General features: G+C 35.6%; 1 protein-coding gene across 1 annotated transcript in view; it reads left to right on the top strand.

Moving 5' to 3' along the window:
- The window catches only part of LOC115445525 (heparan-sulfate 6-O-sulfotransferase 2), a 99,125-nt gene that overhangs the window by 13,867 nt on the left and 61,998 nt on the right, over window positions 1-23,260 (top strand). The window contains exon 2 of the mRNA XM_030171816.2: window positions 9,615-9,851. Coding sequence (XP_030027676.1) covers window positions 9,615-9,851 — 237 coding nt within the window. The remainder of the gene's footprint in view (window positions 1-9,614; window positions 9,852-23,260) is intronic.

Here is a 23,260-nt window from a genome sequence, read left to right as displayed (position 1 = left end):
TCGAATAAGTTATGTGAAAATGGCTACAGTCGTAACACAAGTAAAATAATATTGTTTATTTTTATTTGCAACGTGTGTCGCATTTTTCATAGCTTGCTATGTAAGAAAGTGTTTCTATCTTGTATTCATTTCACTGCGATTATAATAGTATACATATGCTCAGAACAACTGTCGTCTGATATGCATATGTGTGAGTTTTTGATGATTTACATTGTATAAGTAAATGATTTGCTTTAATATTCAAATATCTCAGTAATATAGATACATTATTACCTCGCAATTGCCAGTATATTTCCGTAACTGATAACATTGAACATGCATTGATGCGTACGATCTAATTTTGATTGTATTTTATGGCATGGTGTTGTGAGCGGTGGTTTTACTAAAAACAATTATATTAAAGATTTTAAAATGAGAATATCCTAAATATGCATCGACAAACGATGCACGTAGTCTTGGAGACCCATTGATCTAACCAATATCATGTAGATTTGATGTAATTGGATAACCCGCTACATTGAGTCGTACACTAACGTAACACAATGAAAAAGGCCCACTATATAAACCCTAAATCCCATCTAAATTATTACGGTATCACAGATTATAAAACAATCTATTCGAAATAAAATGTCATATTGAAGTAGTTTTCATTATTTCAATCGGTATGTTAATTTGTGAAGTCAGTGCCAGTCATGCGGTTTGCGTTAATTTATCGATTTAATTTTATAAACATACAGGTAATCAACGGTATCACGCAAAAATCCTATTTATTATGCTGTTGAACAAAACTTATTACTAGCCGGTGATGACCGTAATTCAGTGTACTTCATACTTGACCCATATTAAGGTAAGCTGCTCAAGGAAAAAAACTATTCAGCCCCCGTAGAAGGAAAATCTCTGTTATTAACATTAATACGCACTCCAGCACAATTAAGTAAGGCAGTCGTAATCCCTAGCGTAGTAAGCAATTAGGACGTGTTGTGGTTTTTGTCGGCTGTTGTGTCAACATGTGTAATTTGAACTTTGCGATTAGGTAGTGAGCTAAAACTGCCGGCGTTACAGTAAAGGGCGGTTTAATTGCGTGGTTGTGCCCGACCGGAGATATTCAGCATATTTTATTATTATGAAGAAATTTGGCCTCTGGGGGAGGCCTATGTTCAGCAGTGGACATCCTGTAGCTGATGACGTTGATGATTAAGAAATCGTGATCCTATCTTTTATTTGGATTGTACAATCGTGCGTGGCTTTGATTGCGAATGTAGATTGGACAAAACCGCATTAATTGATATGTATATTTTAGCCGTGCATACTTGTGATAGTCCTTATTTAGGGTTTTTTTGTACGCTTATTTAACACAAGCCTTATGGATAAATGATCAAGTATTCTTTATGGTAATACGGAAAATTTACAATGTGTTATCTTTTCCTAGAGTTACATCTAAATATATGGGTTCACTGGCTCGTGACTGTGTAATAAACATCAGAACACACGCATTTATAATCGTAGGAAGTGACTCGCTTTAGAAGGATTAGCCCAGGGTAAATAGAATTTAATTCCAAGTCACCTTAAGGCTAGGAAGTCTTACATTAGGAGGCCAACACGTGGGTTCGTTGTTAGGCATATTTTATCGCTTTCACTTCTCATCTTTAATGCGAAATTGTATTACAATTATTGCACATTCAGGTGCTAATATGAGACGTAGCCGAATGTGTTAAGAGTGTCCTAATTCTCGCCTAAATGTGCCAACAACGATGCAAATTATGGACGGTAATCGGTAACTTGAGGCTAGAAGTAGCCGTCTGCATTAATGCAAAAGGCTTTTATTATTTGAATTTCTTTTTTTAAATCGCATTTCGGAAATCTGGACCTTTTAATTTCTAGGCGGCTACAATTTTTCAATCCTTGGTTATCGAAGTTTGCATTCTGCTGAACGTTCGATTAGTTTTGATCGTAGGGACTTTGTCGAGTTCTGATAAAACACAAGTAGCAGTAACTAGTAATAGTAACATCTCATCACTAATGCAACATAATCAATAAAATAATTTTACAGAGACCGAAGCACTTAGTTGCAGATGTCAATAAACGTCGAGAGTCGAGACTTGTCAATTGAGCTTGCTTATTGGCGTGTCTATCTGTAAAAAATAATAGGGCACCCGATAAATTGCTTTTATTTAGACGAGCCAGTGAATTCAATATGTGCATGTCATGTTTGTACTTTGTCGTAGTCATGTTTTTTATAACGAAACGATTGGTTTATTAATGTATTGAGTTTTGTCGTGCACGGTTCTTTAAACCGGTATGACACGTGGTGTATACGTAAATATTGGACATTTAGACATTTTATATAATATATTTTTAGCGTGCAAAATTATTTTTTACCTATTTTTATTACTACTGAACATTCTACGGCCGCACGTGCATTCGTTTCTCATTAAGATCATAATTCATAAAAACGTACAAGTAGAAATTTATGAGTTCGTTACCACTTTTCCCAAGAAACTATATTTTTTCATTCTTTTCTCCGCTCCTTACATAAGTAACTATTGGTTTCTTTCATAGTTAGTTATTTTTGCACCCATTGTTATAACATTTTTGCTTTATGGGTTTAATAGTGGTAGTCGTTGTTTGCTTATTCACTAGGAAAACACCATTCATCATCGACATTTATTTTCGTAACACTTGTATATTATTCTTATATTAAATATATTACACATATAGAGAATATAAATATTAGCTTTATTACTTTAACGTCCAAACTATTTCAGTAAAATTTATTGTAGATTCATAGTGGCAAGTGGTTTTTTGTCTGAGCGTAAATAGTCGTACGCTTCCCCAATAGATAATATTGAGTACATCGCAGAGATGACATCCAGCGCTGGTGTTCGACAGGCGTCAAGCATTTCGCGCCATCTATTTCGGTTCGAGACAGATCCACGCCTACCGTCGTCTGGTGTCAATAAAGATATCATCTCATTACTTGATTAATTGAGCTCAACGGTTTTTAAACGGCACATTAAGTTGTTATACTCATACCATTAACCATGTGTTAGGGGTGCGTTAAAGGGCTAATTTACAGGGGGCATAATTCTAATCTCTGGCTACTGTTGTGTCTCACATATAATATACATTTCTTTTTATCGTACTACGGTTAATAGTATAACAGAACATACATACATATGGTCAGGGGGCCCTATGGCAAATTTCTGTTTTTTCAGTTACGTGCTTTTTGATCAAAGAACAGCTTTGATAAATGCATAGGTAATTAAGGTGTTTTGTACTCTAGCTATCAAAGCTGTCCTTCGATTAGAAAGCTCGTAGACGGAATAAAGCCCATGACCTTCCTAACACAGGCAGAGACTATTGAACATAACATGCTATGACGCTAACACACCTCTTTCGTTTCTGCCACATTCATATTTTTCATACATCATCGCTTGTTAACGGTAGGTGTGATATAAAAGTATTTATTTAAATATTTACTCGACGATATGGAACACATGCTTAACATAATAAAAGCTCGCTTAGGATATCTGCGCTCCGTCCCACTCGCTATACAGTGTTCAGGATGCACACGTCTGCCAGATCATATTTCTTAGCATAATGCCTAACAAGCCAATGCATCAATGATGAGTAATCCTAAGCGAACCCTTTGATCGATGAGTGGCTCGTTCAAACTGCTATTTGATACAACGTGCCGTATGCAATTTATTTAACCCGTTTACGATGTAAGCGGCCCCGACGTTACACGTGTTACATTATTTATAAATATTTTGTGCAAAACAGGATGCAAGTTTTTCATTGTTTTCAAACTACCTATCTCCTTAATTATGTAAACGAGTTGAGCGACTTATTCCACTGCCATATAAAGTTTTGGGGGTAGTACAAATATTTGTTTTCGTTTCGAGTGTTTTCGCAACAGAGTCGCGTAATCTCTGAAATCCTCAGAACTCACAATTGTGTGCGGTTTCATGTAATGATGAATGTAGATTTTTGTGACATTCGGAACAAGAACTTTTTTAATCGGCTATGCTATACAGTAAATAATTGTTAATAATTTATACTATAGTGATCGCGACTTGTTTTAATAAAACAACAACCTACTAAATATTTGTGATATTTTTTTTTATTTTACTTTCTTTATAAACAAAGAACAAATAGCAACAGCGGCTCAGGGCGTCAGTAATCTAAAAAACTGGACAAGTGCGAGATGGATTCGCGCACCAAGGTTTTCGTACAAACTAGATTTTTTTATTATGAAAGTACATATTTAAGGTTTTTGAGAGGTTTTCCTTTACATATGCTGTAATACGTTGCTTCTTGACAAATTTCATGACTCCATGTCAACGGGAAGACCCTATAAGTTTTGATTCCCTTAAGAAATCGCAAAATAGGCAACATCTACGCAATCTTGCCAAAAGCGTCTTCACGGAGAGACGAACAGGCAGACAGATTAACAAATAGTGATCTTATAGGGTTCCTTTCGGGGTACGGAACCCTGCAAAACACCAACACTAAAAGAAATCAGTTTCGAGAAATACTTGGAGACTTTCAAATGATTACTTAAAGGAGTTATTTGGAAGTTGTTTCAATCTGTGAAGCGGCGGTTCGCCTAATGCTGATTGTAACTGTATATTAATGGGACGAGGGTGCTCTGCCCACTTCATTAGGCGAACAAACAAGCGGGGTAGAGAGCTGGCGCCCTTTATCTGTTCACCCTCCGGAGTGGCGACCCTAGCGACCCTGCGCCAAGCCATGTCGAAAATATTGCTACATCCCGAAGTGTTATTCGGGTAAATAAGGAAAACCGTGTACAAAACGGACGTTAAAAGCCACTTCTAAATGAGGGTTTTACACGATTTTTAAGATTATATTTTTTACAGTTGGTAATAAATGTATAATGTTCTCCACACATTGAAAATGTCGATGCATTTTCATTGTTGAAATGACAACAGCTTTTAAAGTGTCGCCTTACAAGACCGGCTACAGCTTAAGGCCATCAGGGCAGAGTAAAATGGACGAAACTAGCTCAAGGGCAATGTTTATAAGGTGTGGACCTTGGTTTAGTCTGTTGCTTACGCGTGAAGAATAGTTTTCTTAAAACAATTGAATTTGGAAGTATTGGTTTTGTATTATTGCCAAAAGATAAATCTATATATATATAAATCAATTGCTGTTCGTTAGTCTCGCTTAAACTTGAGAACTGCTGGACCGATTTGGCTAATTTAATTTTTGAATTTTTTATGGAAGTTCAGTGAAGGTTTAAACAATTTAATTTTCCTATATAAATTTGTACCTAGCTGTGAAACATTTGATGTCTTTTATCTTTTTAGAAATAAAGAATTGTCACCTGGTTATTAATATTTATAGGTGCGTTCAGAAATTTGTCTGTTTCATAGCTGTAGTATCAGGTCCAATCTCTTTGGTTTATAATAATAATAATAATATCAGCCCTGTATTATATACTTGCCCACTGCTGAGCACGGGCCTCCTCTAATACTGAGAGGGATTAGGCCTTAGTCCACCACGCTGGCCTAGTGCGGATTGGTAGATTTCACACACCTTCGAAATTCCTATAGAGAACTTCTCAGATGTGCAGGTTTTCTCACGATGTTTTCCTTCACCGTTAAAGCGAACGATAAATTCACAAAGAATATACACATGATTTTTTAGAAAAGTCAGAGGTGTGTGCCCTTGGTATTTGAACCTGCAGACATTCGCCTCGGCAGTCCGTTCCATACCCAATCTATCTATCTAGGCTATCGTCGCTTTTACTACTCTTTGGTTTATTTTGTTGAAATACAAAACATTTCAGAAATAAAAAAAATGTAAATGTCTCAGTTGGTTGAAAAAAAAGAAAAGAAATAAAGAAATTTCAAAATTATAATAAAAACCTATCATCAGTTTAGTGCGCGTGAACTTCGATTTTCTGTTATTGTTTTAAAATGCCACTGACGAGCTACCTCACGTGCAATCTGCACTATCAACCAGCAAGAGACAGATAATGATAAAATTCGTATTGGCATGGCAGAATTGCGTTCCATAATATAATAATGAACAAATATATGTATGTGATACGAAGTTCACCGGGTCATCTAGTTAAGTATAAAAATACACGACAACATATTTTTGAAATAGACGTTCTTTTTGTATTTAACGTAACCATGAAAATTATAACCAATGATTTTCAGTCAACTAAATTTTATAGTTAAAAGATGCGTTAATTACACGAATTATATCTTCTAATAATTATAATATTAATGCATTAAATTAGCATACTATTCACTTCATTATAATACGAAGGTAATGGTTCTATAACGGACAATAAACGCTGCTAAAAGGTATTGCGCAGACAAAATTCGAGGAAAAAATACTTTTCACTAAATTGAAAATATTTCCTTTACTTTTGAACCGTATGAAAGCTTTACGCATTAGCGAATTGCGATTTCGAAGAGCTTTATATTATGTAAATCAATATTGTCTGCTTATACATTCGTTTGGCTATCGTGATTTATGGACATTGAAGAATTTTATTTGAATATTTATAAATGACAAATAAATGATATAAATATTCATATAAGATGATATCGGCCTTGGTATTTATCTAGATATTAAACATAGATTTTGTAAAATACATGAATGTCAGTCATAGTTATATCAACATCGATTACCAACATCTATCATAGTTAGAGAGAAAAGGAGACATTTAGAATACTTTATCCGTATAAATGAAACGTTCCCAGATATACGGCGCGCTTGAAGCCGCGGTAACAATAGCACGTATTTAATAAAAAGTCTTGATGCAAGACGACGTGGCACGGCCAACTACTTGTATGATTGATGACTGGGTAAAGACCGTAGGAAGATTGGATGCTGGCGGCATGGAACTCTTTGATATGCAAATGTAGCACCAAGGATTAATCGAATGCGAAGTATGTAATGTTTTTGTTCGTTTAGATTTATACAAATTTTAATACACAAACTAAGGTTTGTTCATGTTTTTGTAAACAAAAAACTGCATATCAAGTTTTTTCTACATTATGTTGTTTAAAAATAGCTCTTCCTTTTAATTTTATTAATAATTGCGGATACAAACTTAATCTTGCATGAATGTAATTAACTAGCTTCTACTCGCGGTTTGACCCGCTTGAAAGACTCTTTATTTTCCCGGAAAAGTAGCCTATATCCGTCCCGGGGTCTCAAACTATCTCCATACCAAATTTCATCGAAACGCATTCGCACAGACTGACCGAGAGACTTTATTTTATAGTATGTTAGGATACGGAGCACTATCGACAAAAGCTTTTAATAATGGATTATACCAGTATGAAGAAGAATTAACAATAATTGATGTTTGTACTTAAAAATTCTAGATTTAAAGCCGACGAAATAAATAACACTTTACGCTGCGCAGCCTGTGAAAAATACACAAAACATAAATAACAATAGCGGGCTGGCACCAACACCTGTTTCGAACAAATGTTTGATTAGGCCTGGAGCCAATGTTAGGGTTCGTTGTTTTAGAATCGATCTTTGAGCACGTTGCGACCTCAACAAGCGTATCTTTCGTGAATCTTAAGTTTCTAATCACTTGATGATACAACAGCTTCTGCCCCCCTCGGCAGCAAACCTGTTACAGGAAGGTTGCGTCGGGTCGAAGAGGGTGTCAACTGTATAAACGAGTTGTTGAGAGCATCTAATTTGATTAAGGGCGGTGCTGTGTAGATCAAACCTCCCCAACATAACAAGTTTATTTGGATTAGGTCGGGCCAGCGTCGGGGGGCATTGTTTGTATACAAATTTTCACAGGCGTAAATTGTTATAAAATGTATTCTGATATCAGCAATTAAGTATAAAACAACAACAAATATTGGATTGTGTTGTGTGTTGTGTAAATTTATCACGATTGTTGCGTGATAAGATAAAGATTAGATGATCAGTGAAGGTGTTTATTATCTTTGGATTGCATTGTGCTTATCAATAGGTTAAGATTTAACATCGTAGTTCTGTTATAAAAAAATGGTTAGTGTTCGTTGAGATGACCACCAAAAAACACAAAACATTATGCTAATAGGATTACTCACTCCATAAATCTTGAAGACACTCGTCGAGTTCATTTTGTTTACGTCTATCGTATATCTATTATCTAACGTATATCTATTGCTATTTTCGCAACCACTGACACTGAGATTTTTGCGACTGGTAAACGACTTGAGATTTACGCCGTCATAAATATACCGGCGCTTATTTCTGGTCAAGAATTATGCGAATGAATAGCCGTGCATGGAATTTATCGTATGAATTTATTAAAATCCGACATTAGTCTATGATGAACGACGAAGCACGAGCCAGTCTCTGTTTTAAACTGATTTAAGTGTAATATACGGCTGTGATTTAGTTCAGTGCTCGCAATTCGTTCGCGGGTCACTTACCGATTCCATGATATGTTTGACCTACAAGTAATTGTGATGAATTGTGATGATGCGACTACAATAGAATTCGCTAAATTGTTTGATAACCTTGAATACAATGTGTTTCATAATTTTAGCTTCATATATATAGCTCTAGCCTGATTGCTTGTTACATTCATACTTTCATGATTAGATCATGATTAGTAGAATTTGTTTACACTTGAATAAGTAATCCAAGTAATTTTAAAAAATATTGTCATTTAATTTCTGTTTCTTTATGACAGGATTTGGCGGGGAAAAGTGGCGGCTTGCTATGATAGTTTTTGTACAATTAGTAAGAAGTACCTCTCCCCTTTTTCTATTCTGTAAAGCCAGCAAGACATTCACGATTTCGCTGCGGTAGTTAGTTAATGGGCGATAATGATAACTTACTATCAGACCATTCGTTTTCTCTTGCCACTTTCGGCTCGATTTTTTTGGTAATCTACAAAACCAACATGTCATTAATAATATTTTGGTTGTTGACACATTAAAGCGAAGCACTTAAAGCAATTGCTTCTCAAGACTCTATAATTCACGCATTTCTGCCGGGAGCCGATAATAAGGGTCCGACATTGTAACATAATCTTTAACTTAATTGAGTGTCCCGAGTCGCACAACCCTTGTTATGTCGTGTTGACAATGAATTATAATATTGTGTGTGGGAGGTGGAGGTCAATATTTTTGATTGATGTTGCTATCACGAGTAAGTTGGAGTAGGTATCATTAGTAGATCTGGAGTATATTATTTATTGATGAATTTGAATTGTTAGATTACGTCATCCGTAGTTCCCGTCGATTAAACACGTTCTGAAATACTATGTAGAGCCATAGCAGAAAACAGCTTGGTTGACCGAGTTTCGTGGGAAGCAAAACTGTTAATGCATTTGCCGAAGGTATCGCAATATCGCGGTTGGACTGCGCCCAAAATAATCTGATGCTTTTCTTTTCCAATATGGTACTGATATAAAGCTAGCATGTACTCAAATTTGACAACACGCTTGATTTCTTTCTTATTCTTTCAATTAGTATTGTACGTTAGTTTAGTGATAGTCTTTACTGCGAAAAATACCTATAAAGGTATTAAAGAATGGGTATATAGATCAGTATATTTTTTGCAACAAAGCCTAATCTAGAGATGTATTTAATTGTTCTGTATTGTTTCAGGTGTGCGCATTATCACCAAGGGAGAGGGTGTCAGAGTCTCTTGCCCTCACATACGCGGAGGCGCCGGGCAGACCTCTGCCTGACGTCATAGCCCAGCCCGGCCTCTCGTATGACGAGGTGTTACACGACGACTTCAGGTTCGACCTGAACGCCCATGATGTCATGGTCTTCTTACACATACAGAAGACCGGCGGCACTTCCTTCGGGAGGCATCTGGTTATGGACCTGGATCTTAAGGTTGGTGTTTGACCTATTATTTAAAAAAGAAATATATGTACTCGTTGCAATTTATTTGCCTTCAATGAAACTTAACATCTAATGTTTATAACAATTATTGACCTCCACGCTCGGCAAACTGGATTTCTAAGCGAACCGTGTTTTAAAACATATTTTTAAAATGTTATTATCGACTCAACTGTACGACAAAATCAAATAACATTTTTATTAAACTTACAAGTTGGAGGAATAAGGTTTTGCGACCCTGTATTTGTAAAGCTACATTTATTCCATTATCTGGGAACACAACATGTTACGTAAACACTCTGAAATTCCGTGAAAGTACTTAATCGATTTCAACGTCCCTTGCTGATACTTGAGCGGGGTATGTCTAAGGTATCTTTCGAGGAAATCGATCTAATAACTTATAATCCCTCAATTCAAGGAATAAAATATTATGTCTTCGATGAAAAATCAATTATTAGCTCGAATAGGAGTGTTTACGAAGGTACACTTTGCATAAACTTCGCTATTATAGAGTAGGTAATAAACAGGGATTCTTTTAATTTAAAAATTAAATACGAAAGCCATTTTTTATGATATTCATTAATCATTTGCTTTGAGATGAAACGATCCAAATTAATGGAGTAATAGATTGATACTTATTACGTAGATAAAGACATAACTTCCCTATATTCACTTGGTGGGGTCGGCGCAAATTGTTACATGTTGCACAAAGTTTCGGTTTACAGTTTTACGACCGACCGCATGCATATCGTGTAGTCTGCAGACAGTTTTTTTTTATAGCCAATTTAATAAGTTTGTATTGTATTTGCATCCAAGGGATACATTTTTGGCATGAAATATAATTTACATTATTTCTTAAAATGTTCCTTACTTGTCAGTTATATATGATCAGTCAGCTATTTCGTAGTTAAGCTCGGACAACACAAACAACGCTTGTTTATATTTTAGAAACACAAATATAATAATAATAATAATAATATCAGCCCTGTATTATATACTTGCCCACTGCTGAGCACTGGCCTCCTCTACTACTGAGAGGGATTAGGCCTTAGTCCACCACGCTGGCCTAGTGCGGATTGGTAGACTTCACACACCTTCGAAATTCCTATAGAGAACTTCTCAGATGTGCAGGTTTCCTCACGATGTTTTCCTTCACCGTTAAAGCGAACGATAAATTCACAAAGAATACACACATGATTTTTTAGAAAAGTCAGAGGTGTGTGCCCTTGGGATTTGAACCTGCGGACATTCGTCTCGGCAGACCGTTCCATACCCAACTAGGCTATCGTCGCTTTTTAACACAAATATACTTTCCATTAATTATAAACGCCTAGATTCCTTGCTTGATTATAATATTATACAGTCGTCACGTTTGGAGTTTAAACTGATCCGAGTCCGAGAGAGCCGTTCGCATACCCGCTAACTATAAATTACTTAATCACTTGATAGCATCATAACATCGAGTGAGATCTAACTAACGTAGGCGATTTTACCGCTCAATCCTGCAAATCTGTTTAAACGGGGTCGCCGGTGCAGTTGGCCAACTATCCGCCTGACGATCGCCTACACTTCAAACTTATACTGTTTCGCGGCGAACTAAGTATCTGCCTCCTTAAAAGTTTGCGAAATTTTATATTTTAAGACTGAGCGTAATGCGGAACGGTTTTGGAATGTATTTCTTTTAGGTCGGGTTTGGGAATTTGAGGGTTCAGAGATGCGTTGTGATAACGATTGATGAGTAATTGAATGTTATTTGAAACGGAGATATTTGCGATATCTAGTTAATGGCTATAGATTTATATGTTATAGTCGTTTCCAGTTTTCTTTTTTTTTGTTTAGCGGTATTTCGGAAGATTCTAAAGTATTTTCAGCTTAACCCCTTTTATAACCATTACTTTATAATTTTTTTTCACACAATTGGGAGGTCAATTTAATATGAACCTTTGCAGAACTTCCTACTCGGAAGAATTTGTGGATACGAGCTAGTGAATAATTTAAATGCAATCAATACAGCGGTAGCCAGTATATAAACCTGTATCCGAAAATGCATTTTACACCCATACTCACAAGCAATATCAATGCGTCGCGCGCCGTCAAAAGAACTTGTAAAGGCCCATGTATAAACCAACAAACGGGTGTGCAATGGAATTCAGTACGGCGTACTCTGCTCTATCAATTTTGGACTGTGTAAATCTCCATGAAAAATCTGAGTGGTACGTGAGTGACGTGTGAAGCGGTGCGAGCTCGCGCCGAGTGCCGAGTGGGCTATTAAACGGAGCGCGCGTGCGGTGACGCGGCGGAATTGATGGTAATGGAAGGATTCAAAGAAAATCTCGTGTCACGCTCACACCCTGACTTCCTCGCAGATTTTGCTGACATAGTGTAAACTGGGCCGTTTCCACTACCCTTTGAGTGTCGACCTTTACTGGCGAGGGTGTTACGTTTTGTGACTTTGTGAAGCAAAGGTATGTCTCGATTTCACGCGGTATCTTAGATGCTTTTGAAGTGGGTTCAACGGCATCATTTACATTGTAGAAATATATTGTCACTTAAAAAATACCTATTGGTTTTGCTAGATTAAAACATTTTGGTAATAGGACTACGTAAAAATAATGGGGGTAATTTTATTTTGTAGGTATGTGATGACACATAAATGATTATTTGCTTATATTTTTGCATAGCCAACAACTATGTGAGAAGCAACGGGGTTCATAGGTTTGTCAAGGTTTTGTTTTATATCTACATTACAACGAAATAATGCATTATTACTGATTTCATTCATCATCACATCCCACACGGAGTTTCTTGTTTTGCGATCTTGTTTTTACTCGTTATATTATGTAATTATATATAAAATAAAACAAATCAAGAATAACATGTTATAAACATTGGTCATTTCACATTATCACAATGTTGACCTTTAAAATAATATCACCCAAACACGCATATTAAAAAATATATCTTACTGACACGCGACTCACCTAATTAAGTTCAGATATAACGCGATAATGCTACAGTATACACGAATGTATACAAACTAGCCTGTTCATATACGGAACAGCAAGTTCACGAAGCCTCGTCAAATGTCGTCAGCACATAATAGTACATTAATTAAACGTATTGTGGTCGAGTCCTCAAACATTTTGAGCTGTTTGTGAAATTGCCCTAACTAGAAATAAATTTGCGCCAACGGTTTACGTCGCGACGGTTGATTGTTGCATATTACAATTACGCTTCGAGTTACAGAAATAAATGCCTTAATGCTTCATAGAGTAGTATAAATTAAGAGAACTTTAGTGAAGATGACAAGTTTCCCTGTTACACCACTGTAAGTAAAAAGTAAATTACATTATAATGTACTTGTTGCATGCGCTAAACGATAAGCATTAACCGGTTTTTTCGATATTATTATCATAATAGTATTATTATAATAAAGCGTAGGTGTATGTGTGTGTGAAAGTGTATACTTTCACACACACATACACCTACGCTTTATTACCCCCAAGGTGTAGGCAGAGGCGCAACTGCTGCACGCACTATCCGCCATGTGTATTTCGTCCCATTTTGTGATAGGGGAAGAGTCCATCACAATATCGTGAAAATATCATAAATTCCAGTCTCGGGACTAATAATGAGTAGAAAAACCCAATATAACTTTGCCCGACCCGGGGATAGAATCCGAGACCACAGCACTGCAGTTGTAGGTACCGTAATCCAATCTGTTGGCATAGTTACGCCAGCGAGGCAGTCATGCAAATATCATAATAAAATAACGTTATTAACTTATTTAAATCATTCTTTAGGCAGTAACTTCAGTTTTTAACGCAGTAGGGTCAGAAACAAAATGAATTATAATTTATTGGAACATTTCATATTATTTTGATTTGTATGATCAGTCATGCATTGATTTCTAATCCCGATTTAGATGACAAAATTTATATTTCGTTTGTCAATGTAGACAATGTTGTGGTTTGCAATCGCAATCGGTGTTAGTAACCACTCTTTACGACTGTTTCATTAGCCAAGTATCGGATATAGTTGGATACATTTTGTAACTATGGTTTTAGTTGGGTTACTTGTTACTTCACATAATATTGCAACTCCTGTGGGCGCACCTCTCTGGGCAGGTACTTCTGTCGGCTTATTTATCGCTTTCATGTTTGTATAGGCAAACATTACCAGCAAAACGAGGCTTAGGTGAACTGCTTATTCTCATAGTATCAACACATCGGGGCCTAAAGGCATTTGCTGGCCTTTCTTACAATTGATTCGGTTTACAAAAAATAGATGCCAATAAACACTAATCGACATCACACACTCTCATGCCTTTATATCCCCAAAGGGAAAACAGGCGCGCCACTGGTGCATCTTCTAACCGCCGTGTGTATTCCGGTCCCATGTTATGATAGGTGGCGAGCCTATCGTCATATCGGACACAAATTCCAGACTACGGTATGGAGTAGAATCTAATATCACTGCCAGACTTAGGGATCGAACCCGAGACCTCAGCACTGCAGTCTTAACGTGACGCAACTACGCCACCGGCTTATAAATTACACTTTCTATATTTTCAATGATTTGCAATACATATCAGTTTCAAACATGACGGCATAGTTGTTTCGACTGGCGTGGGGTAATCAACTCTCATTAGTCGACACTCTATTTGATCGTACGCCAATTACCATCAGGTCTAATGACGTCACTTTGCAGTGAACGTATAAAAAAATTGTTTCAATATAATGTGAAACGGATAATGTTGAGGGAAATCGGAAATTTATTCCACGCTTGCTACTACAAGAGTATAATGGCGGGCAATGTTAAAAATGAGCCGGCGACTAACGTAAGCACCCTCGCAACCTAGTGTATCTCATTGATATTCCTCTGTAAAAGGGCCGATTTGAATATAAATTGAGACAAGTGGGTTCATGGAGTTTCTATCCTTCGGCTATGTGTGTACAGAATCATTTTCGTACACGTATGAGTTGACTAGTTCATGTTTTATGCTTCGATTTAATTTTATGTATGTTGTATTTTGATCGAGGACATTAGTAAAAAATAGCTGAGCATACATTATATAATTGAATGAGTTTTTAAGCATTCATATCTCTATATCGTATTCAAATGAATTTATTCCGTTATTTCTTATCGCTAATAGTATGTCTCCAATCATTATTAGCAATAAAATCATTCAGAGAAGTATTAGTTTAATTACAAATTGATTTATTACATAATAGTGAGTTAAAAAAACCTCTACTTATTTCCTGAGATAAGAGAAATTAAGTATATTTTACAGTAAACAAACCATTGAATTATAATGCAGTATGCACCTATTCCTATATACATTTTTTATATTTTTATATGCATGTTTTTTTTAAATGTATATGTAAAAATGTAAAAAAAAATACCTTTAAAATAAAGAGAATCGACCATACTAATTATTAAATATTGTGCGCATAATTATTTTACTTAGTGAAATCATGTCTTTGAGTAGTTTTTTGTTTATTGTATCGTGCAACTGAAGGCATAATTAGTGAAACATGTTAAAACATTACGTGTTTTCTAAGGCAAAAAGGTGTTATGAATACAGCGCGTGGTTAATATGTTTACAACAGAATGCTAATACATAGTGAGAGTGAAGTAGATAAAGGCGACGCAAATACGATTTGCATTTACGGCTTTCTGGATACATAATGGAGGAACAATGTTCCCATTCTGCAAGAGGAAGGAAAACAAAACAATAAAGAATCCTATCATTGCGGAACGTCAGATATAACAAAGCTCTAACTTCCGTGGTGGGTGCTTCGTAAAAAACGACGACGTCAGAACTCCTATTACACGCCTTTTACTATTCAACAATTCTAACAATTTTTTGTTGGTTTCGCGGTCAGAGACAGTGGATACATATTTTTTATATTAATAAGATATTGTGTATTGACACCGTTTATGATAACTCCGGGAACGTTCCCCAGAATTATAATCGAAATTATTTTGTTAATTGAATAAACGAATGCGCGTGTCGATAGGTCACTAGATAAAGTACAAAGACTGTTTGTTCTTGTTAACGTACTCTCACGTACGCAGCTTGCAACTCGCTCAATGGAGCCTCATTCAATAAGCTATAAAGTTCATTCAGTTCTTTTGAATAAAGTGGTTATGTTCCCAGCCCACGTGCCTGAATAGTTCTCTCCCTCAGTTTAGTCTAAAGGGTGTTAAGTAAACCGTTGCGCTCATTAAAGGGAAATTATCGCCATGTTGTATGTCGTATCAGGTTGGCAAAATTTAACACGATCGTGTGCAAATGAAGAATAATATTTTTATAACTTTATTATGACTAAAAAACTAAATACTTTACAATAATTTAACCGCTGTTAAGAAATTAAACATGTGTCTTCCATAGTAATATTTTACTAACATTTGAGGGAACCATTTATAAATTGCTGCTCATGCGACTGTTATTAAAGCTACGAGACCCTTTTGAAATTACGATGTCTATTTTTTTACATTGGATGAGATTTGACAGTTGTAGCATGTGTTTCAAATGAATTTTATAATCCCACGCCTATATTTTTTGCGAGTTTTTGGGTATAAAATTCTAACCTTAAAATTTTACGATGCCGAAGCCGGCGTTTCGTGTAATGATTCATTTATTGTCTGCTTTGTGTTTTGATGAATGGAAATATTGTTTTATAAATAGCGTGTGCACGTAACGATCGTGCCGGCTGTTTACAAATCCATCAGAAGCTTGTTTGCATACGGCATTGTTGATACAATTTGGCAGTTGGCAACGTAACTTATTTGGCTTGTTAACATTTTTTGCATGAAAAATTGGATGCACATTGTTTGATAATTGAATGCGTTAATTGTTTTTTTTACAGGAAATATCTTCCTTTATTGATTTCTGATGTCTGATGGTTAGAGATCACGGCTGTCCGTAAACATCCCCAATGAATGAGGAATGTGGGTGCGTTGCATATCTTAACGGAGCGGAATGAAGTTTACACCTACGGCATTCTCGCCTACAAAACAGTAAAGTTTAATATTATTTAACTACTGTTTTCTATGACCAATCACACTACCTTAATTTAGTCGGCCTAATGCCGTCCCATTGCCTAGTGTTGCTATAGACAAAATTGGCAAACGACCAGCACAGGGACTCTACTACATATTACTATGTTTTATGTGGGTAATAAACGTTGACAAACTATAATTGTGTCCAATCTTCAAAATATTCAGATGCATATTTGCACTCTATTATTGTAGTAAAATATGAATTTTGATAGTAAAATAATCATCCGTGTGACTCAGCAGGGCGCTTCCCTATTGCTTGCCTGTCTCATTTATGAAAAAAAAACAATAGCGATCGACCGTCAGCTGGTTTTTAATATCCTACATCTATATCATGTAAGTGGTGGTGTAATAACCATCTGGGACAAGCGAATATTCTGGAAAATATTGTAACCACTGTTACATACCAATAGCGTGTGAGCATATTACACGATACTTGTGTTAGTTTCCAAGGCACCGGGTGGATTCGAAACGAGGCCGCGTGTTTTCAACCGCAATGTAAATATTTTAACGCTCTCCCAGTTTCGGCAGCCATCGTCGGTTCTACAATATTGAGATGCGGTTTCGAACAATGTTAATATGTAAATCCTTTGTAACGGACACCGCATTGTAGATCTTTTATGTTTTTTCTTACAATGGAAATGAAGATTTTTGTATTGTGAGATGTAGATATAGGAAAGATATTGTCATTTTATTTATGTGCACTCGTATTAAAGTTTACAATTCTGTTTTAAAACTGGCTTTTAAGAAAAAAGCTCACGCTTAAATTCAGACGAGGCGTATTAAATAACAGATAGTAATCTCAAGATGTACTCTCATTGTCATTGTGTTAATGGTTCATATGCGACTGAGTTAAATACATATTACCTGATATGTATCTGAATTTAAAATGATTGCGTATTATGATCTATGTATATCTAGTCCACCAAGCTATTCTAATTAACGTTGGAAGTCGAGATCGAAATTACAGCATTAGGTGGCTTAATTTTTGAGTTTCGTTGTCAGACTGTCGCAGGACCATAGACCGATCTCTGCCTTGATACCTGATTTATTGAAGAAAATATTTCACCATGTTTGTTTCTTGTAAGGACACGGGGAAGCGAGTATCGCGTGATCGACCTCGAAAGCGAGTTTTATGTTACCTTCCTCTACGCTGTCAAGTGAGAAAGTGTTCTTGTATTAATCAGGATTAAAAGTCCACACAGTCTAGCGGGAAGTACGATGGATTGCCGAAACCAAGGTCAGTAGTGCGGTTCCATGCTAAAGGGTACATCTTTTCACTTGGAACGAATATATTCATAGTAATTTAGGTATTGTTAGCTTTAATGACTGCTTATCTGCTAAAACCTGTGTAGGTACTCGAGAGTCCGCCATAAGTTAAAATATTAAAAATATATTAAGTCTGTCAACCCGTATTAGAGCGTAATATATACGTCTGACTCATCTCGACAAACCCTTACAAGAGAAAACCTACAAAAGACTAACGACCCAAAACTGTTTTACCGGCATTAAATTTAGCAGATGACGTCTTTATCTAAGTAATAACTTCATTTGACGTTAACAAATTGATCATTAGACGGTTGTCCGGTCACCGCATTTAGCATATAATCACCGCTGATTAACGTTTGCGGGATTTCATATAGGTAATGTATGGTTGATGGGTCATGGTACCCGCTCGCCACGTATGAGAACGTGCTTGCACACAATAATTGATTAATTGAATCCAACGACGTACACGAACTCCGTGCACGTTTAGTTTTCTCATTCTGTGCATTTAGTTTAACGAATTGCGAATGGAATACGTTTCGAATTCTAAACTTTACGTTTTGTGTTCATTGTAAATAGGGTTGCTTCTTCTAATATCGATTTATGGATTAATAAAAATATCTTGCGCAGAAAGAAAAAATTATAATCGTGTTAACGGGTAATAGGTATATCGTTGTGAGTATTTTTTTGCTCTAAATTATATTGGTTAGAAATTTATAAATTGTAGAGTGCCGCAAATAACTAAAAATAAAAGCTGTCATTTATAATCAGCTCTAACATGTAACAAATTAATTTATTATTTTAATTGTTAGGGGTAAAATTTAACAAATAGGAATTGTCTTTTATTTTAAGAGGTTGTGACTTTAAGAGGTTACACTATTAATAGTCAGTCTAATTGTACAGTGTCAACCCTGACATGTTACATAGCTAGTGTTGCAAAATATCGTGGGACGAAAGCGAAAAGGAATTACAATATACTTACACAAATAAGAATACAAGTCAATACTTGTAACTTGTTAGGTCAATGCCTAGAATACGATTTCAGTGAGAAGGTTTTACATAATAAAAGGAAGGTTTAAATACCTACGTTGCTTTAATATTACTTGCCTTGGATAATTACCTGCTCATATTAACATGTTGCATAGCTTCTTGTTACTGACTGTATCTATGATACAAAGTATTAACTAATGCTTGCCTAACGCTAACTATTAATTGCGACTCTGAACCAGGCATTATTAAATCCATCCAACAAACTTGCGTCGGACCAGCTTTATATTCTAAATACCTGCGCATATAATATGAACGAAGTTCTGAGACAAGGTTTCGTCTAAAATTAAATTGTATAACCATGTCTATACCTACTGTTGGGATTATAAAATTAACTTCGCAAATATGTTATTAGACTCTAAAAAAATGCCTCGATTTTTTTTTTAAGCCAATATAATAAAATGTGTGCAAACATTAACGTGTGCAAACACTAGTTCCCCTTTTGGTACAAAAAGGACTGAAGTAATGTGGAGGGGTGGAACAAAAAATATTTGTTCTGACGCTTAATAATAAAATAATGGTTTAGCACAAAGGTGTTTGTTGTAACGGCCCTTTTTTCTCACAGCTACGTAGTCGGGGTTATCACGTGTAAATATGCTTAAGACTTAATAAAAAAAAACATGATTTTATGGATCACCCACGTTAATCTGCGATGCATTTCCGCCCCGTTCGAGGTAGGTGGTACATAAACAATTTTGTGTTTGAGTCTTTTAAGAAATATCTTTCTACATCGCTGTCATTGTATATTAAATATGCTGAATGAAATTATTAAGACTATGTGACCGAAAACGCACAGCCCGGGTTGGTAGAGGCATACAATTTTGCGCAAAAAGGACCTAATTATAATAAGTAACAAATGTTTAATTTACTAACTTAATTTGTATAGTAGGTTTCATCTTTTAAGTACACTTATACAGGCAAGAGTTATTTGTGTAATCACTAATCTCGATAAACACAAATGAAAGCGCTAGTTTTATTTTTGGCACGTCTAGAACCTTGACAATAATGATTTATCGGCTCCATTGGTCGTAGCGCGCGGCCGTCCGTGCGTCCGTTAGGCTATCCATCCGGCCGTCCTTCCCCTCAATAGACGACTTAAAGCCGACTTCTAACTTTTTTATTAGGCACTGGAACTTTCTACGTTTCGTCACAGCAAGTTTCCGGACGGCTTCAAACGGCATCGGAAGCTAACTGCCAATAAAAAGGGATTTTTAGAAGAACGAATTGTAGTAAATCACTCTGAGCCTTGCAAAAAGTATCGGAAGTTATGTCTGCAATTTCAAATTTAAGGAATTAAAAAATCTTCTGATCCCTTTCACGTTGCAACAATGCTTAGTCTCCATTGATATATTATAATGATAAACTTTTAGTGGACCTTTTTACGGTCATCATATTTATTACTTCTTATTAATCTTAAGTACGAATGTGTGTGAAAATTTTTCAATGTTTGTTAGATGTTAATTCAGAAACCGCGTGGAGTGAATTAACATATACGCTATATTTAGCCCGGTAATTTGCTCCCGCGACAAGTATTTCAATTTTTTGGTAAATTGATTACGCAGACGTCATAGGTTCAGACGCTATAAATCGCTTCAGTGATTTAAGGACTTTAGTAGCAGACAAGCTTTTGCACGCGGGCAAATCTGTGAGCAACAACTAGTAATTACACAAAAATGCATATTGTTGACAAAATTATTTCAACCCCACTGAACATACCTACGCTTGTATCCCCATAATTGAAATAGCTATATTTTTAAACGTTATACAATCACTTTGTAGTGTAATAATGAATTGTGAAGGGGCGTTAATGCCCCTTGCTCATCAACGAACAAAATGGAGCCCCAAAGCCGGCCATTGCAAGGGCTTAGATAAAGCCGCTGAAAAAGATAAGTCGGGCCAAGACAAAGGGGAACATGATAAAGTTGGCTTATGAATTTTACCGTTGGAAATTGTAGGGCCGCGATGGTTTTATGAAAGTGAGCCCCATGCGTAAAAAGATTAGTCTGTTATTAGTCCGTATGTTGAAATTTGTTGACATTTTTATTAAATTAATTTTCACATATTATTTATTCACCTACTTGCAAATGAAGCTTTCTTAAGGGTTTTGTTAATCTAAAGAATTCCATTTAATCAGTTTTAAAATTCGAAATGAAAAAGCTAGCAGTAACATTTAAATTCTATATAAGCGAAGCTGGTAGATTGAATGATGCGAATTAATGGAACGTGTAGAAACGTTACCCGGATTCTCAAGAGGCGGTGAAGTGAAGGTGAAAATAAAAACGACAGCAGAAATTAATTTGTATGCTCGTTCATTCAGTTGATTATACTCGAGCTTTAAACTGAATTCTTTACCGTATTGCACATATTTTCTACACAAAAATAATGCTTTATTTAAATATTACTTTTATATATTTATTGCATAATGGTAATAACGTACGATAACCAGGAAAAATTAAATTACATTATAAATTTCTTTTATCTTAAAAAAAGAAAATATTTCGCTTTCTTAAGGCCTGTCTATAAACTACACTACTATGAAATATGTGCATTGTACACAGTACAAGTTACAATCATTCATGTAGTTATAAGGCAACTAATCAAATTAAACACAACTGCACTAATACAAGCATCCTTTACAGAAATAATCTCAGTTTTAATAATACCCTGGGATTTAAAACAGTCATTATGCAAAATTGCCTTTTTCTTTGTGGAGTAAATTTTAATTTTCTCCGCAGTGACGGTAAAGGGGTGCCGTACACGTCTTTTATGTATGAACCTACAACTTTAATTATGATAGTGGGTGTAAATGTTTTCCACGTTGTAAAAGAGACCTTCGCTCGCGTAACAATAGTGGCAGAAATACTAGTGGTGATAAATATTTTATAGGCACGAGGAACGTTTTATTTACATTGTACAACTTGCCTGAGAAAGCTTGAATGGGTGCTATTTTTTTAGAAAAAAAATCATATACCAGATGTTCCAGGCCAAAAGCACCCGAGCTGTGGTGTATATGCTGGCACTAGTTTATTATAATTTTTATGATATCCATTTATTTGAAAAGTCGTTTAAGATTATGTTAATAATATGGATATTGAGTTTTTGTAAACAGTAATTTCGTATGCTATTTCGGATCAACGAAATCTAGATACCTTACGCAGACTTTTTTGTTTGTAACAAAGAATTTATAATGAAAACGCATTATAAATAAGTCGTATAGCATAGTTGTTTTGATAAACATAGTTTGCATTTTTTGTGCCTATTTCATTTGCATAATAATGGGTAGATGAAATTATAAGGGTAAGTAACAATATTTGAAACGTTTATTAAAAAAAATCTATGTACAGCACGTGTCTAGATTGTATTAGTTGAATCAATGGATAAATAAGTTGTAAATGTGATTCACGAGAAACACAATCATAGCAGAAATGTTCAATGAGCCAGTGACTAAGCACATTAGAATTAATACATTAGCATTTAGCACGTGCTTCGAATTCCTATTTCGGAGTCTTTATATTTATAATATGGAGCTTGAAGAGGTGACTTCATAAATTATGCCAACCAAAAATATTGGAAACTAATTAACCGCTCATTTAATAAGGATATATGGCAATAATACAATAACTTTCCAAACCAAAAGAGAATACGGATTAAGATTACTTAGAAATTCCAATTTAATTTGTCTGCCGATGTCACTCACAATTTACGAAATCTAATCAAAGAACATAAAAATTTACCTACAATCATCTAAGCAACGGATAGCTTCAATGGTTTCAAATCTAAACTAGTAAGACTGGCCAGTATAATCGTGGCGTTCGTCAAGCGATTCGACGCTATGTCTTTCGTTGGACGATATTACGTTCAATATGTAATGTCAATTACCTATGACTACACTGCTGAATGAAATTTGGCACCAAAATAGGCATTCTTATTTAAACAGGATACATTTAATCCCGGTAACGCCCTCCTGTGGAATTTGAATTCCTTTGTTCACATAAAATTGGATCTTCTGTTTAGTTTCTTTAACG

Source organism: Manduca sexta, chromosome 28 (assembly GCF_014839805.1).
Source record: "Manduca sexta isolate Smith_Timp_Sample1 chromosome 28, JHU_Msex_v1.0, whole genome shotgun sequence".
In the NCBI taxonomy this organism is placed as follows: Eukaryota; Metazoa; Arthropoda; class Insecta; order Lepidoptera; family Sphingidae; genus Manduca; species Manduca sexta.
This window is presented reverse-complemented; position numbering and strand designations above follow the sequence as displayed.